Source organism: Notothenia coriiceps, unplaced genomic scaffold (genome assembly GCF_000735185.1).
Source record: "Notothenia coriiceps isolate Sejong01 unplaced genomic scaffold, NC01 NC01_scaffold00014291, whole genome shotgun sequence".
Classification (NCBI taxonomy): Eukaryota; Metazoa; Chordata; class Actinopteri; order Perciformes; family Nototheniidae; genus Notothenia; species Notothenia coriiceps.
Genome location: NW_011346992.1, coordinates 1 through 16,303, shown reverse-complemented (window position 1 = coordinate 16,303; position 16,303 = coordinate 1). Strand labels below are relative to the sequence as shown.

Genomic DNA, 16,303 nt, shown 5'->3' with positions numbered 1-16,303 from the left:
CTATACCACACCATCTTCGTGCATCGCCCTGTGGTCAAAAGAGAAGGGCCCTGCACCACGATTCACCATTCGCGTTGATCAAACAGTGGCCATGCAACAGAGAGACTTTTATTTTTCATCAGGATAGCCGGGACCTGTATCTATCGAGGAAAGCCCAAAGCTCAGAGTCAGCGGACTATCGGTAATGATACAGGAGCCTGAGCTCATGATCACAGCGTATAGTGTGAAAAGGTGACACTGGTATAATAAGTATGAAACTCTTAGTAACAAAAGTAATATTTCTTATTTTTAAGTGGTATAATATTTTTTAAAAAATGTTCGAAAAATGCTACAGCTGCCATGTCTTCTACTTACATTAGTCTTCAAAGATTGAGGGGAAGAAGGGATGAGGAGACTGAGAGAAAGGAAAGTGAGGGTGAAGAAAGAGAGGACATGGCTAGTGAGGAGAGACAGGGAGGGCGGACACCACCCACTCAGCCAGCAGCCAGTCAGCATACGAGGGAACCAGCAGCCAGTCAAACAGATCTATTCAAAAAATTCAAGAGAAAATTAAAGAGCCAAGAAGGAATCACCAAAAAAGCAAAGGCTGCACTAAGAAAAATCAGGAAGGAAAATGCAGCTCTCAAGAAAACAATGAAAATTAGGGACAAGAAATATAAGAAAACATTTTTAAAAGACCAACTTAAGGCATTAGGTAGACTCACCACAAAGGGGATGAAATGGAGCAATGAGACAATTAAGAAGGCTTTAAAAATTCGCTTTGCGTGCGGACCAACGGGTTACAAAACTCTGCAGGAATTGCAGATTCCCCTTCCAGGAATAAGGACACTGCAAAGAAGGATGCAATGTGTTAAGTTTGAGACTGGTGTGTAACAGCTAACATCACTGCCCCTCCACCTGCCAACATCACTGCCCTCCACCTGCCAGCACCCAGCCAGAGGAGCGCAAACAACAAAAACAAGCAAGGTGTCCCGTCATGTACCTGGAAGTTTGGGTTGGCAAAATGGAGTAAGTAAAAAAGTGGTCCATTGGAGTGAACGGAGATGACGTAACTCCGCTGCCATGTCTCAGGTACGGTAGTAGAGGCGCACCTCAAATACCGTAAAGCAGCAGAGACTGGCGCACATATTTGCGGCATCTGACCAGCAGGGGGCACTGCAGCACCTTCACTTTCACAGGCTTCCAAACTTTTTTCACCGAGGGCCACATACGAAGGGCTGTTCCACTCCCTATAGGTATATTGCCTAATAAGTTCGGTTATAAGTTGGAAAAATCAATCCAATGTAGGTAAATTATTCTTTATACTTGAAAAAACTGCCTACATCACAGCTCTCCATAGGGTTTCATTTATTTTGTTAGCAGCTCATCCTTAAAACAGAAGCTTCAGATTGCCTATAATGAGAGGAAATATGAAGGGTATATTTCAAGGTTGTTATGAAAATAAGTTATTGGGCTTTTTTATTATCAACTTATCAATTTGTTAGAACATGTTTTCAACTTAAATTGACTGAAGTTAATCATACTTTAGTCATTATACTTTTTGAATTTGCTGAGGGCCGATTCAAAATGGTCCGCGGGCCACATTTTGGCCCCCGGGCCGTAGTTTGGACACCCCTGCTCCTCCAACAATGCAACATAATATAAGACTTAAAACAATAAAACAAATTAAAAATAAAATAAAATAGAAATAGTGCAAGAGAGTAGAATATAGTAGAATAAAATAGGGCAGATTTGGTGCAAGACCAATGTGAAATTAATGCAGATTAAGTCAACTATAAAGAGTAATATATAGTCAGAATTTCAATAAGCTGATAAGATAAAGAGGCAGAAAACATTAGCGAGTTATTATTCATGCTGGAAAAAAAAGTAGGTGCATTTACTCAGATACTGTAATTAATGTGCACCATGAGGTACTTGTACTATACTTGAGTATTTCAATTTCATGCTACTTCTTTTTTTTTTTTTTACGTCACTTAAGTTTTTTTACTTTCCAAATTCAGGTTATTAATAAAAAATTTTATTATTTTTTTTTATTATTACTATTATTATTATTTTATATGAAACTATACCTAGGAGCTAAACTAAAATGAATTCAAACTTTACAGCTGCCAGCCTGCAACATTAAATATATATTCTATTATTCCCATTGTAAAGTTACATCGCTTTAAGTGGTAAAAATGTTTTTGCAATACCTTAAAAATAGTCCTAAATATACAGATACATTCACATACAGAGCTTTATCAACATTATATCTTTACAAGCTCAATGATTTGACTACGTTTTTGTTATCTGTACAATAATTGTTTAGTTTAATTTGAATAATAGTTGTAACATAATTATATATGTGGCATAGTCACAGAAATACAGAGGACATGTTTGTCTTTATCAGAAGTTTCATCTGTGGTTTTCACGTCAGAGTGAAGTTAACCAGCGTCAGACATCCTTCAGATCAGATCTGATATTCTGAAACAGCTCAGAGACAGATTGACCTCCTCAGACACAATAATTAGAAGACTTCACCATTAAAACCAATGCACGAGAGACACAAATGATTATAATGTGTTAATTAAAAGCTTTTAATAATTCCAGCATTGTAAAAAGCTATACATTATTAAAATACATGACTATTATCCAACATAAATACAATAAAATGTGATTAAAAAATGGGAACACATTTTAAAACTGAAATACAATACAATTATTATAAATATGTTCAATTAAAATACCTTAATATTTGACAATATACACTTTTTTTGTTGTTGTTGCTATAAATGCAAATAACGTTTTTACTGGCCTTCAAAGTAACTCTGGAAAGGTTAATAAAAATGACAAAACAAACTTTATTATTTTTCTTTTTCACATTCAGGGAGGTCTTTTTTTTCCAAAATAATAAACTGTTTGGTCTCATCATTATGAGAGGGATGGAAGATGTCAGGTCTCTGTTGCATATTCATCGTCCTTAATAAATTACAAACACGTATGTATTTAAAAATAACTTTTTGGAAACACCTTTTGATTCCTTTCCAACGTTAAGTCTTGTTTCCTGACTGCAGTCTATTTGTGGTAACTCTTAGTGAAAAGCAACCTGTTCATCTGGATCTCTTCAGCTCATAACTCTGAACACTTTCCAATATGAAACAGCAAATCATTGTGACTGAATACATTCTGTAAAACAAGATGATCCAAACTGAACTGTTCACACGTTCCTCACAATAAAAATAGCTCTCAGAGCTCATGTCTCTTTTTGAACTGCAGCCAGACACGCAGGCAGTTTCCTCACAGAGGCGTTTCAGCCCGTCCGTCTTTGTCAGCTTTAACTGATCCACACCTGTCAGGTCTGTTTACTGCAAACTGATACATAAAACCTGCTTTAACTCACCCTAAAGTCCCATTTACTGAATCACTAAAACAACATGAACGGACTGAAATACATTGCACATCAATTGAAAGTAAAATAACATAGAAAATATATCGACTGTGAAATACATCTATAAAGCATCTCGAGTACACAATATAAATATACAGAATAACTACAAGGTGGGAAGCAGTGGAGTACAAATACTTTGTTACTATACTTAGGTACATTTTTATGGTATCAGTACTTTACTCCACTACTTATTTTTCTGACGACTTTTTACTTTTACTTCTTCCATGTTGAACACAAATACCTGTACTTTCTACTTCTCACATTTTCCAAACAGGCTGGTTCCTTTAGTTTGAATGTGTGTTTGGTGGCGTGATCATTATTATTTAGAGTCATTGCGTGCCTATTGTTTTGAACACGATCCGTGTATCCATCATTTCCTGGTCTTCTCTAAAGAAGAGGGACCAATGAAAACGTTGTCATGTTGCCGTTGTTCAGCATGGAAACATTCATTAGCTAACAATGACATTATTGTTCTATTAATATAAAGGGAGGTCAGGTACTCTTTAAAACAGCTGCTAGTTATGGGTACGTTACTGAAGTACATTTCAAAGCCTCTTTACTTTGACTTGAGTAAAGAAGTTTAGTCAGTATTCTACTTTCACCGGAGTTTTACAACTTCTACTTGAGTAACGATGTGTGTACTGTTTGCATTCTGTATACCAACATACTACTAACACAATGTAACATAGGACAGCGTTATGTTTAATTGAATACATTTGTTTACGTATTTTAAAGTAATACTTCACCCACAAAATGACTACTTGTCTATCAATTACTTTTTATTCCTGAAGGAAATGTTTTTCTCCACTTTACGGTGAACAAAACATCCAAAAGTGTAGAAAAGTCTTTAAAAGTCTATTAAAGTAGGGGCTGCCTTTAACAGCAACACTTAAAACAAAACTTCTGTTTACAAAATGTCACACAACTCGTCAACTTAGAAGGTACAATTAACAAACTAATTTAATATTTTTGATGGTCACTGTCATTATTTCATCCACATATTTTAGCATCTACTGTCTTTTTATGGTTGGATTGTGTTGTTTGTTGACCTTTTTTTATAGTACTTTCTTCAGTATTTGGAGCTGCATCTCTTGTGTGAAAAGTGATATGAATAAAGTGTATTATTATTATCTCTTTGTCCAATATACTGAGTCATTAAACAACATTTTCAGGAAATTAATAAGTATCTTTAGGTTTATTATAACGTTCAGTTAAATAAAAAATATCCCCCACAAAATGATACACTGAACAAAAATATAAACGCAACACTTTTGTTTTTGCTCCCATTTTCCATGAGATGAACTCAAAGACCTAAAACATTTTCTATATACACAAAATAACCATTTCTCTCAAATATTGTTCCTAAAGTCGAGTGGCCTTTGTTCATCGTCCATAACATACGCCTGCCCATACCATAACCCCACCACCACCATGGGCCACTCGATTCACAACATTACCCTAACCCTAACCCTAACCCTAATCCTAACCCTCACACCAGATACTGGTTTTCGGACCCCCCCAGACCCCCCCAATAAAGCAAAACTGCACGTTTCAGAGTGGCCTTTTATTGTGGCCAGCCTAAGGCACACCTGTGCAATAATCATGCTGTCTAATCAGCATCTTGATATGCCACACCTGTGAGGTGGGATGAATTATCTCGGCAAAGGAGAAGTGCTCACTATCACAGATTTTTTCAGATTTGTGAACAATATTTGAGAGAAATGGTTATTTTGTGTATATAGAATATGTTTTAGATCTTTGAGTTCATCTCATGAAAAATGGGAGCAAAAACAAAAGTGTTGCGTTTATATTTTTGTTCAGTGTAATTACTACATGAGTTGCTCAGCCTGTATGACCTTGGATTCTTCCTGAACTGTAGTGGAGTAGAAGTCTAAAGTGGCAGGAAATTGCAATACTTAACTTAAGTACCTTAAAAGTGTACTTAAGTACAGCTCTTAAGTATATGTGCTTACATATTCAGCGCGTTATAATAAAGTATTCAGCACTGCGCTCTGCTGATGGAGCTGGAGATTAGACACCTGACAATACCCATCAGCCGCAGGACAAAAGAGAGACGGAGAAGTTTGAGAAACACTGCGCTAGTGGATTGTCAAAGAAAAAAATGTCTATGCAAACGTTATTATGAATAATTATTAAAAAAAAAAAATTAATCCAATTTTTTTATTTTTTACATTTTTTAAAATTTAAATTTTTTATTTTGGAATCATCTCGCGACCCCCTCTCAGGGTCTCGCGACCCCCACTTTGGGAACCACTGGTCTAGCAGAAGAGCTGCTACATCAGACTGGCTTTTCAATTATTATTTCTGTTGAAAGAAAACATCAAATATTGGTTTAATGTTCTCATTCAACTGGAGACACTGCATTATATTGTGTAATGAAACAAAATAAGAGTCAACAAGTACGTTAGCAAGACTTTTCTTCGACACAGTGATACTCCAGCTAAATGCTAATGTTAGCATGCTAACATGCTCAAAATGATAATGCCAAAAGGTCTAATGTTTACCATGTACACTAACTTTGTAGATTGGAGAGCAGCAAAGAAGAGGACCAGGTTTTTCCTCAGGAGTGTCGACTCTTCTCCATCAGGAGTAAGTTTTCCGGGCCGGAGGATCCGATGACAGGAAACCAGATCCCGCATGTCGATTATCAGAGGTGTTAGTCGACGTCTCGCCTGACAAACGAGATGCTTGTTGTTTCCATGGATCCGTTGTTTACAGCCTGAGGTGTGAAAGGCTCCAGGGTCACAAACTGTATTGAGATGAAATGTTACCGCATAATAAATATCAAGGTAACTTATATTTCAGCCTTTTCTATAATAAGTTGGACACTATTGGCAGGGGCGGTTCTAGGGGGGGGGGGGGCAAAAGGGGCCAGTGCCCCCCGTAACACTGACCAGGGACCCCTATGACCCCCCTCCAAGAAAAGGTTAAAATATTAAGATGGGGCGAGTGGAGCACGCGCGTGAACCGGAGCCTGGCAGCGGCGAAACTGTGGCGCGCTTGCACTAATTGCGCCGCATTTGCGCTTCAGATGAGGCTCCCTCCGAAAGATGAGGCCCCACGCAGTCTGCGTGATCTGCATGTAGGGAGGGGCGGCACGCCACGTGGATCATAAGTAGAGTTCATAATTCACGATCGTCGGCCGATTTATGGTTACCCAAACCATGATACCTTTCCTTTAGGCGCCAAAAGTTAAGTGAAAGTCAAAAATAATGATGTCAGATTTGCCCCTTCTGCCCTAGCTTCTGGTGGGTGCAGTTACTGAAGCATTAGAGGCAAAAACAACTGATAACATCCATGTTATGGCCTCATATTGTTCAAAACAAGTCATAAGATTTTCAATAATGATTGCCATCAAATTCAATAAAAACATTATCTGATTGTATCAGTCTTATTGTTACATTAATGACATGTCACTTGTTAGAGGCTTTGATCCAAAGCAACTTACATACTCAATACTGTGGGCAATCCCAACAGGAGCAATTTGGGGTAAAGTGTCTCAGGGACACAACGACATGCTGACTGCAGTGGGGTTTGAACCTGACACCCCCCGATCCGAACATCAACGCTCAACCCACTGCACCACACGCCTCATTTAGGTTGTTGATGCTGCTGCTGCAGGTTGTCATGCTGATCAATTATTGACGCTGGTCAAACATTGATAAGTCTGTTTCACTCTGAACCTCCATCACTCTCCCTGATCCTCAGATCCACTTCCTCTCTCTGCTCCTCCAGCAGATCTTCAGCAGATCCACATCCTCCCTCTGCTCCTCCCGGTGTCTGACGGCCGCCGGGCGTGTCTCTGCTCGGCTGATGGGGATTCCGGTTTTTCCGGTCGGATCCACCTGGTTTAACACGCAGCAGCAGCTCTGAGCCCCGGATCAGTCCGAGCAGCAGCAGCATGATGGACCCCAACACTGCGACAATGGGAAACCTCCCCAGAGGGATGGGGATATGTACGACCATCCCGGACATCCTCTACCTGCCTGAACTGGTAAGAAGCAACATCTTACAGAGAACGTTTTATTGTTGTTCTGAGGGTCGGTGACTGTGTTGTCTTTGGTCAGCTGCCACTTTACGCACGCCAATGAAAACACCCTGAGTTTTAACTAGTACAAAAACTGCCTAAAAAACAACATCTGCAAGAAAACGTTTTAAACTCTTCATATTGAAAAAGCCCCCCCTTGGATCTTAGAAAAGCATTTTTAAAATTAAATTAAAGACATATCTTTTTAATTTGGGGTACTTTTAGTGGTATAACTTTTCATGTTTGATTGTTTTGTGACATGTTATTAATTATGTTTCATAGTCTTTATTTTCGCTCACTTTATTTTAATGTATCTTGTCTTGCTCTGTACTTGTGGCTGCATCTTGCATGAAAGGTGCTAAATGGTTAAAGTTGATTGATATTAATATTATAATTATAATTGTGTTCTGTGTGTGACTGACTGTCTGTCTTTGGTCAGCCGCCTTGTTATGCACGCCAATGAAAACAGTTTTAATTAGTAAAGACTAAAAACTGTGGATAGTAACAAAGCAGTTAATTATTAATTGGTTTCGTGTGTGGGAGACCGACTGACTGATGAACATCTTCACATCACCTGCAGTTTTCCCTGAGTCTCTGTTATTATTTCACTCCTTTCAAACACAAATTCAGCTTCTGCTTTTACTATTTGTATTTCCTGAAGAGAACAGATACTCGGTGCGAACAACAAATTACTTAATCTTCTTACCGGTTTTACTGCAATCAATCTTAACTCTTTGTTTTGATAATTGAGCTATAGACTTCATAATGGGTCTCTCAATCAAGCCTGATGGGAAGCTGCTGCTGTGATCTTGTAGTTTCAGACAGAGAAGATTGACATAGGTTTCGGGAAGTGAAATTGAAATGTTGTTCACTTTTATTAAAGGAACAATCTCTAATCTATAAATATGAAGCAAGTAAGACAACACAATAAGACATCAGATGTATTATTGGTTCTGTTGGCTTTAAATGGGACAGGATTTGACGCCAGAAGCGAGCTGGTTTTTGGAGTATTGACTAATCAAGTTTGGAGCAGGCTTTGGTTGCATTCAGGTAAACATTGGCTGAAATGCAATCTTGGAATTCATTGCTGTCTGATGACAATTTGACCTTTTTATTAGCTAAAAAATAAACTGCTAACAATCTGACTCAAATGGCTAATTATAAATAATGACACAGAAGAGAAGTTTCACCCATTGCTAAACTTGAACCACAGGAATATTGTCTTTTGTCCTGAGGCTGTTTCTATGAATCTAAATAATTTTCCTTCCTACATCTGAAATATTTCACAAACAAAGAAGTATGAAAGGAGGTGAAGGGGTCACAGCAGCCAGACATTAGGCAGCAGAGATGAAGTCCTAGAATGAGCCCATGTGACGCAGGAGAGATGGAATGAAAGCTTTAGCTGATACGAAAAGATAGAAATACTTTTACTGTGATGATTTGACATCAGGAAAGTCTGAGGTGAGGAGGAATGCTACAATCGTGTTCACATTAACTCATGCATTAACTCAAACACAAACACAGCGTGTGAGCAGGTGGATTCAAGGCGAACGCCATGAATAATGCAGTCTGTCAATCATCAGAGGTGTAGCGTGAACTGAGCCAGTTACGCCCTGCTCTGTGCTGGAAATACAGGGTGGACAGAATAAAGGAAACACACATCAACTTATAAGTAGATGTTCAGGTATGCAGATGACCCTGTATCGGTTCCAAGACAATGACACCAGCCACAGCCCAGTCTTTCGCAACTTTTTTGTGGGGGTGAGGAATCTCATCTTCAACTTTCAGTACCAAGGATATGATAATTGATGATAGAAGGCATCCCGACATACAGCAAATGAAGTCTAATCCATCAAGAATCAGACGGAGGGATTTGCAAGCAGATTGTGAAGCTGTGTGCAAAAAGGAATACAAGCGTTTTTTAGGAAACTGTCCTATGTGACATCACGATGTAACACTTGAGGTTCTTTTGGTTGGCACTCCAACACATTGTACATGATAACTTAGGGGCGGGACACCTTTAAGCGGTTGACCAATCACAACAGAGCCGGCCAGCTAACCAATCAGAGCAGACTGGGCTCTGGTTTCAGACAGAGGGTGAAAAGAGGTGCTGCAGCACAGGCAGTATGAGAAAAATAAAGAGCTTGTTGAACATTAAAGCATGAAGACATGTCCCAGTCGAGGCTCAAACCTGAAAATGAACATATAATGTCCTCTTTAAACATAATAATGTGCAACTATTTTTAAAATCAGAACATCTTTTGGAAGAGACACATTTTTCTCCATTTCATTTGATTTAAATTAAATGTATTTGGGTTTTGAATTGTTTGACTTCACTCATTATCTGCTGACATTTGATAGAAACATGCTGTCTCTCCTCTCACGCCTCTCTGGTGTCCCTGCAGGTCTTCGGGGGTCTGGTCTGGATCCTGGTGGCGTGCACGCTGGTGGTGCCGGCGAACCCTCAGGCCTGGGTCATGTTCGTCTCCCTCTTCTGCTTCTGCATGACTTTCATCTGGATGGTGATGTTCTTCTGCGGGACGCATAACAACAGAGGCTCCTGGGCCGCAGCAGTAAGTCTTCAACACATCTTAGCAAAGACAAAAAACACTCAAAACTGAATCAGGAAGACTTTGACTCTCTGCAGTTTGAGACAAAGTGGTGCACCCTTCATTCCTGCTCATCATTTCCCTCAATCAATTGGAGATTCATCTTATATATTTTTGTCAAACATTGATCTCAATGAATTTGTCTAAATAGATAAATGTGTGTGGAAACCTGAACATGCCAATTGTTTGCTGGTTTCTGCTTTCTCGAGAACTGTTCATCCAAAAAACACTGTAGAGTAGAAATGTGTCTGTTGTGTCTTCAAAAGTTCCTGTTGGTTCCTCCATTGGACTTCTTTGTTTTCTTGAGGAACATAGTGACATCACTATGTCATACTCGCGCTTCTATTGGTTAGCGCTCCAACACATTGTATTGTGATAGTCTAAGCGGCGGGAAATCTCTTAGCGGTTGACCAATCACAACAGAGCCGGCCAGCTAACCAATCAGAGCAGACTGGGCTCTGGTTTCAGACAGAGGGTGAAAAGAGGTGCTGCAGCACAGACAGACAGTATGAGAAAAATAAAGAGCTTTTTGAACATTAAAGCATGGAGACATGTCAGAGGAGATATACTGATATACACCTGAAAATGTGCGTAATAGTGCCACTTTAAGTTCTCACGTTGCATACATTTCTGAGCAGAGACCAGTTTGGAAGCTCCTTAAGAGAAATTCATATTGGTGCATTCCTGGACGCTGTAAAATATGAGATTTAGGGCTTTTAAGTAAAGAATCAACATGATAATGCTCCCATAACTACTTTGATTGCCTTCCTTTTAGGTTTGAGTCTTATGTTGGCTCTTTGGCTGCTAACTCAGTGCAGTTGGAGTTAGACACACTGCCCTTATACCAAACGCTGAACATACCTTGAATAATATTTTCTTTTGTGTCACAATAATTAAAAAGATAATTTCCTTAGTTGTAAACAACAAACAATTGTGATAACATAGCAGGACACCATGACTAACCTTTCTCTTTGTTACAGTTTTTTTTAAAGAATGTGTTGGTGTGTATTTTGACTCTCTGCCAGTGGAGACAGTTCAGCACATGTCTGACTAACATCACACCATAAGGAATCTCTCACACTTTTTTTCCCTTCCTTGATTGTCAGGACTTTGCATATCACGGCATCGCAGCCTTCTTCTACCTCAGTGCTTCGGTGGCTTTGGCCAAAGTGACCCTGGAGATCAAAGAGACGATCCCCCTCAACGCCCAAAACTACAAACTGGATATCTCTGCAGTGGTGAGTCAGGCTGGTTCATGGTAAACAGATGTTAAATTACCTGCAGAGAGGATTATATCATGCAAACTAATAAAGAGAACCAAACACAGTAAGGTTCAGGACCACAGACCTGAGCAGAGTGCAGGAATGCGTATGTTTGTAGGCAAGTCAGGAAGTTAGCATCGCTCTGGTTCCATTAACAAAAAGCCAATGAGATTTTTCCATTGGATTATTGCCGTAAATAAACTCTGTGGCAAACAAACGTTGACGATACACATGTTTTATTCAGCAAGATAATCTTCAAAAATGACCACCACTATTAAAAACGTTAAGCTAATATGCAATTGTCAGAAGCAAAAAAGCTAACGTTGTATTACTTCAACGTCATCGCCAATAAGCCTCCAATTTATAATGTGATTTTGCAACCTTACCTCGTCTGCAAAAACCTTTCCTCTTGTCTTGACCTGATAAAGGTTTCTAGTTTAAATGTCACCTATTATGCAAAATCCAATTTTTCATGTGTGCCCCCTCTGTGTAAAGACATTCTGAAAGTTTCAGGAACAAAGATTCTCTCTCTTTTTGTCCTGATCCATTTCTATAAAAACCTGTCTGAAAATGAGCTGATCAGATTTTGGCCACTTTATGATGTCATAACGATTTTTTGTAAGGCTTATCACCTGAATCTCCTCCTAGAGCACCATTGAGTTCTTTCTAACCAAATCTCTCTCAGAGGGGCGTGGGGAGGGGCTCCTTATTTTCATCTAAAGTAACAGACAGAGAATCAGCACTTTGGAAACAGGGCTGAAACAGAGGGGATTATGGGTAATGCTGCAATGATCTGTTTGGTGTTTAGAGTCAAACACTTCAGAGACATGTTTTGTATATATCTGAGACCTATAATATATTGATGAAAAACAGTATGATAGGGGACCTTTAAGTTTGCAAGAGCGTGAGTATACAGTAAACACAACAAGGCTAAAATGAGACGAGTGAATAGATGAGTTTCCATGATGGCCGGGACAAAGCCCGCCTTTATCTTAATGATGTGGACATGAGTTATTTTACCGTGGTGTTGTAGCCTAACGATATTTTTTTAGGCTAAAATCCCAGAGTTCCTCTCCCAAACATGACAGGAGAGACACAAAATACAAATATGAACCTGAAAGTGACCATAGTGTGTCCTCTATAAAGGTGGAAGCATGCTGGTAAGGTGCTGGAACTCTACTGGGCTGATTATTATGTCTTATCCTTTAAAATCATTCTCAGAGGAAGCGACTCACTTCCTTCCCCTGACTTTCTCCTTGTCTCTTCAGGTCTTCTCGTACGTGGCGACCCTCCTCTACTTCATCCACACCATCTTCTCTGCCATCCGATGGAAATCTTTCTAGACGTTTCTAAACAGAACTGATTTTGATCCTTAAAGCTTGTGCATAAAGCTGCAACACTCTGATTTAAAGGGAGGGCTGGCGCTGATGGAGACTGACTGCTGAGGTTTCTGTTTCTCCCTGCGCTGGGAAAGGATATCTGTGAAGCAACATCTGGATCCCCTCAGCGTCTCTCAGCGTCCGGCTGTCCAAAGCAGGAGGGTTTCAGGGTTATAGAGGGATGAAGATGAGGCTTTTCTATCAAAGGATTCACAGAAACTCTTCAGCATGTAGTCCAGATGCTGCATAGCAACTACATCTGTATACATCCCCATCAAGTTGAATCAACAACAAAACTGCTTAGCCTTTTATGATGGTTTCTATCATTTTCTAATCTTCAAACTCTTCTTATCTGGTTTCTCTGTTGTTTTTCTTTTATTAAAACTGTTTAGTTTGGTCTTCTTGTTTTTCTCTCAGCTGATTAAAATGATTCAGATGTGGCTGATTTTATATTTTTATAAGTTTCTTAACAAGATAATGTTATTTAGTATGGACATTTTGCAAGGTTAGCCTTTGTTACTGACTGCTTCGGTTTTGTAAACACGTTGAGACTTCATAAAGAAAATGTATAAATCTGTTTGTTTTTAAACATTCAAAACCAAAATGTTTTCGTCTCTTTATTCAACCAAATGAGGATCAATTTTGAGGAAATTAAATAAATAGCCACATGTATAAAGGTATCAGAACTGATGATCGAGTAAGAAAGTGGGTTTACTTTGTGCATCTTAATTTATATAATTTTGTTTAATTTTTGGGATGTTTCAATCTTGTTCACTACATGTATAGTGAATAATATATTCTATAGGATAAGATGAGTCACTTAATGCTGCATGCATGCCGTCAGTCAGCCGCAAAATAACAACTAATAACATTACCCTCTCCTCAATAGTCACCAACCTGGGTGTGAAAATGGATGCCCATCTGACCTTAGAGGCTCACATTAAACAGCTGTGTAGGAACTAGAACTAGGGAGGCGTGTGGCGCAGTGGGTTGTGTGTTGGTGTTCGGATCAGAGGGTCACAGGTTCAAACCCCACTGCAGTCAGCATGTCGTTGTGTCCCTGGGCAAGACACTTCACCCCAAATTGCTCCTGTGGGGATTGTCCACAGTATTGAGTGTGTAAGTTGCTTTTGATAAAAGTGCCTAACATGTAATGTAACTCCTTTTATCACCTCAGGAACATCGACAAACTCCACCCCACACTCACTCTGTCTGACGGCGAAAAGCTAGTCCACGCCTTTGTCTCCTCCAGGCTGGATTACTGCAATGCACTCCTCATCATGATCCCTAACAAAAGCATCCAGAAGCTCCAGTACAGAACAGCGCTGCTAGGATCCTGATGAGGGTGCGCAAATATGATATCACCCCCATCCTGAAATCACTACACTGGCTCCCCGTGGAACTGAGGTTCGAATTCAAGGTCTCCTGGTTAAATCATGGTTAAATCCTGTAATTTAACAAATGGGGAAATTTGGCAACACCCTCTAGCAATTTGGCAACGCCCCCAACCACCGGGATCCGCTGGGTTTTTGGTTGGAATCTCAAGGAACTCCTCACCCCTCATACTTCCTTGCGGACCTCGCGCTCCAGCAAAGCCAACCTCCTCAAACCCCCTCGGACCAAGCTCCTTACTATTGGAGACCGGGCCTTCTGCTCGGCTGCTCCCAGTCAGTGGAACGCTCTCCCCGACCACATGAGAGCACCACAGACCGTGGAGGTTTTAAAAAAGGCCTCTAAACCCATCTGTTCAATAGAGCCTTTTCCTAGACCTTTTATTTGAATTATTACTACCCTTTTATTTCTTTTCTTTTGTTTGTTTTCACTGCTTTTTATTAATCCTACCGTGTTGTGTACTGTTTTATATTGTTCCATGCTCACTGCATGTAGCACTTCAGGATTTGCACTCAAATATGAAGTGGTTTTTAAATGAAACCCATTATTATTATTATTATTATTATTATTATTATTTTCAATAATTGAGAGATCAATTCATTAGTGTTCGGTCTATTTCGGGCAGACTGAACATTTGAATACACATATTGATTCATCAGATGTATTGAGAGTAAATTCTATGCTGAACCTGTTCATAGTTACTGCAACAAAACAACGTGCTGTGTTTTTCCGTCTCCATGATAACGGGCGACGGTTGACACTGTTGAATATTTCAACCGAAGAGAGGTCAAAGGTCAAACTCCACTGAGAGGGAAACCCTGTCCTCAAGTGGGCGGGACAGGGGGCGGGGTCAAGGCCAGGCTAGTATTTGACCTTGAATGTAATACAAACAAACACACACACACACACACACACACACACACACACACATACACGGTAAGGTTGAGTGGGCAGTATGGCAGGTCAGTGAACTGTAGCTGTGATGTATAATTGATGAGGGAAGGCAGCAGGTGATAATAGAAAAGTATCTCCATGAAACTGAAGATGAACCCTGTGAGGATGCAGCTCATCACTACATTCAGCTCAATCACAAACAGATGACACACTATATATCACAGAATACTATGTTGCTAAGACCCACAGTAGGATGTAACATACACATACAGCTCAGAGTGATACTTTCAGTCAAAGAGAGTGTGTTGACATGTAGAGGATCATACTTTGACAGGAGCAGTCTTTTAACCAATGTGATGGGTTACATCCTATAGGACACACATTGATCATTGACACTTCAAAAGACCCTTGCACCTGTTTTAGGGGGGTTTTACCATCATTTAGCAACACAAATGTTTCCCCAGGCACCGGTTACCTTGTTTCTGATGCCAGCTGTGGAGCTTTCCCCGTCCCTCCCTCCTTTCCTGACCCTTTAAGACGACAGTAGGGTGGCCCTTGTGAGTCGAGTGAGGCTTCCTGTGGCCATCTTGTCTGTGTGAGTCCATAGGAGGGGCTGCAGGGGTTCACCTCTGCCACAGCAATGATTCTGATTTAGAGGTTAACAGCAGGGACCAAAAAGGGTTCCCAGAGGGGGTTATGGACAGGAACCTCTGGGACCTCTGCCCCAATGATGGCTGACATTTGGCGGGTGTATTTCATGCGTGAAAGGCTTTTGTTTGGATTGGGAAGGCTCTGGAGGAAGGTGGTTCCAAACTCTGGCAGAGAGCTTTTTCAGTGCCCCTCGCTTGGATCTCGCCACTTCCCAGATCGAAGTCCGGCTCCTGCGTGTTGATTGGTTTACGTAAAGGTTGTTCGAGGAGGTGTCCAGATTAATCTTCTATCTAGCGAGTACGTCACCAGGTGGGTCTGGGAGAGATGGGGCTGTATTTGGACGTTGAGGTGGGCACAAGATACGGCTGATCTAATAAACTGAACAGACAACATTATTGATGAGCATTTAACTATTGGAGCAGGCAGATCCCAGCAAAAGTTAGAAAGTTATGCTTGTCATAAAAAAAATGGAATCAGGTTCAGATATGTAATTTGATCTGAACTGTTTATAAAGAAACCTGTGTACATTTCACAAAAAACAATCTGAAATCAAACTCAAGATTTGAGACAGCAGCACAGGAAACTGAAGTCACATTAATGTGAGACCACAGCGCCACCTGCTGACAACAGGAGATTACAAG

At 40.1% G+C, this 16,303-nt stretch overlaps 1 protein-coding gene across 1 annotated transcript; it reads left to right on the top strand.

Annotated features, from left to right (window-relative positions):
* Positions 1-7,280: 7,280 nt before the first annotated feature.
* LOC104948400 (myelin and lymphocyte protein-like) lies at positions 7,281-13,340 on the top strand. Its single transcript, XM_010774595.1, has 4 exons — positions 7,281-7,442; positions 9,881-10,048; positions 11,191-11,322; positions 12,615-13,340. The coding sequence occupies exons 1-4, from the start codon at positions 7,350-7,352 to the stop codon at positions 12,687-12,689; spliced, it is 468 nt and encodes a 155-aa protein (XP_010772897.1). The 5' UTR covers positions 7,281-7,349; the 3' UTR covers positions 12,690-13,340.
* The last annotated feature ends 2,963 nt before the right edge of the window (positions 13,341-16,303 follow it).

Coding starts and splice junctions, on each gene's coding strand:
- LOC104948400 (XM_010774595.1), top strand. CDS start 7,350: ATGATGGACCCCAACACTGCGACAATGGGAAACCTCCCCAGAGGGATG. Junction 7,443..9,880: donor TCCTCTACCTGCCTGAACTG/GTAAGAAGCAAC, acceptor GTGTCCCTGCAG/GTCTTCGGGGGTCTGGTCTG. Junction 10,049..11,190: donor GAGGCTCCTGGGCCGCAGCA/GTAAGTCTTCAA, acceptor CTTGATTGTCAG/GACTTTGCATATCACGGCAT.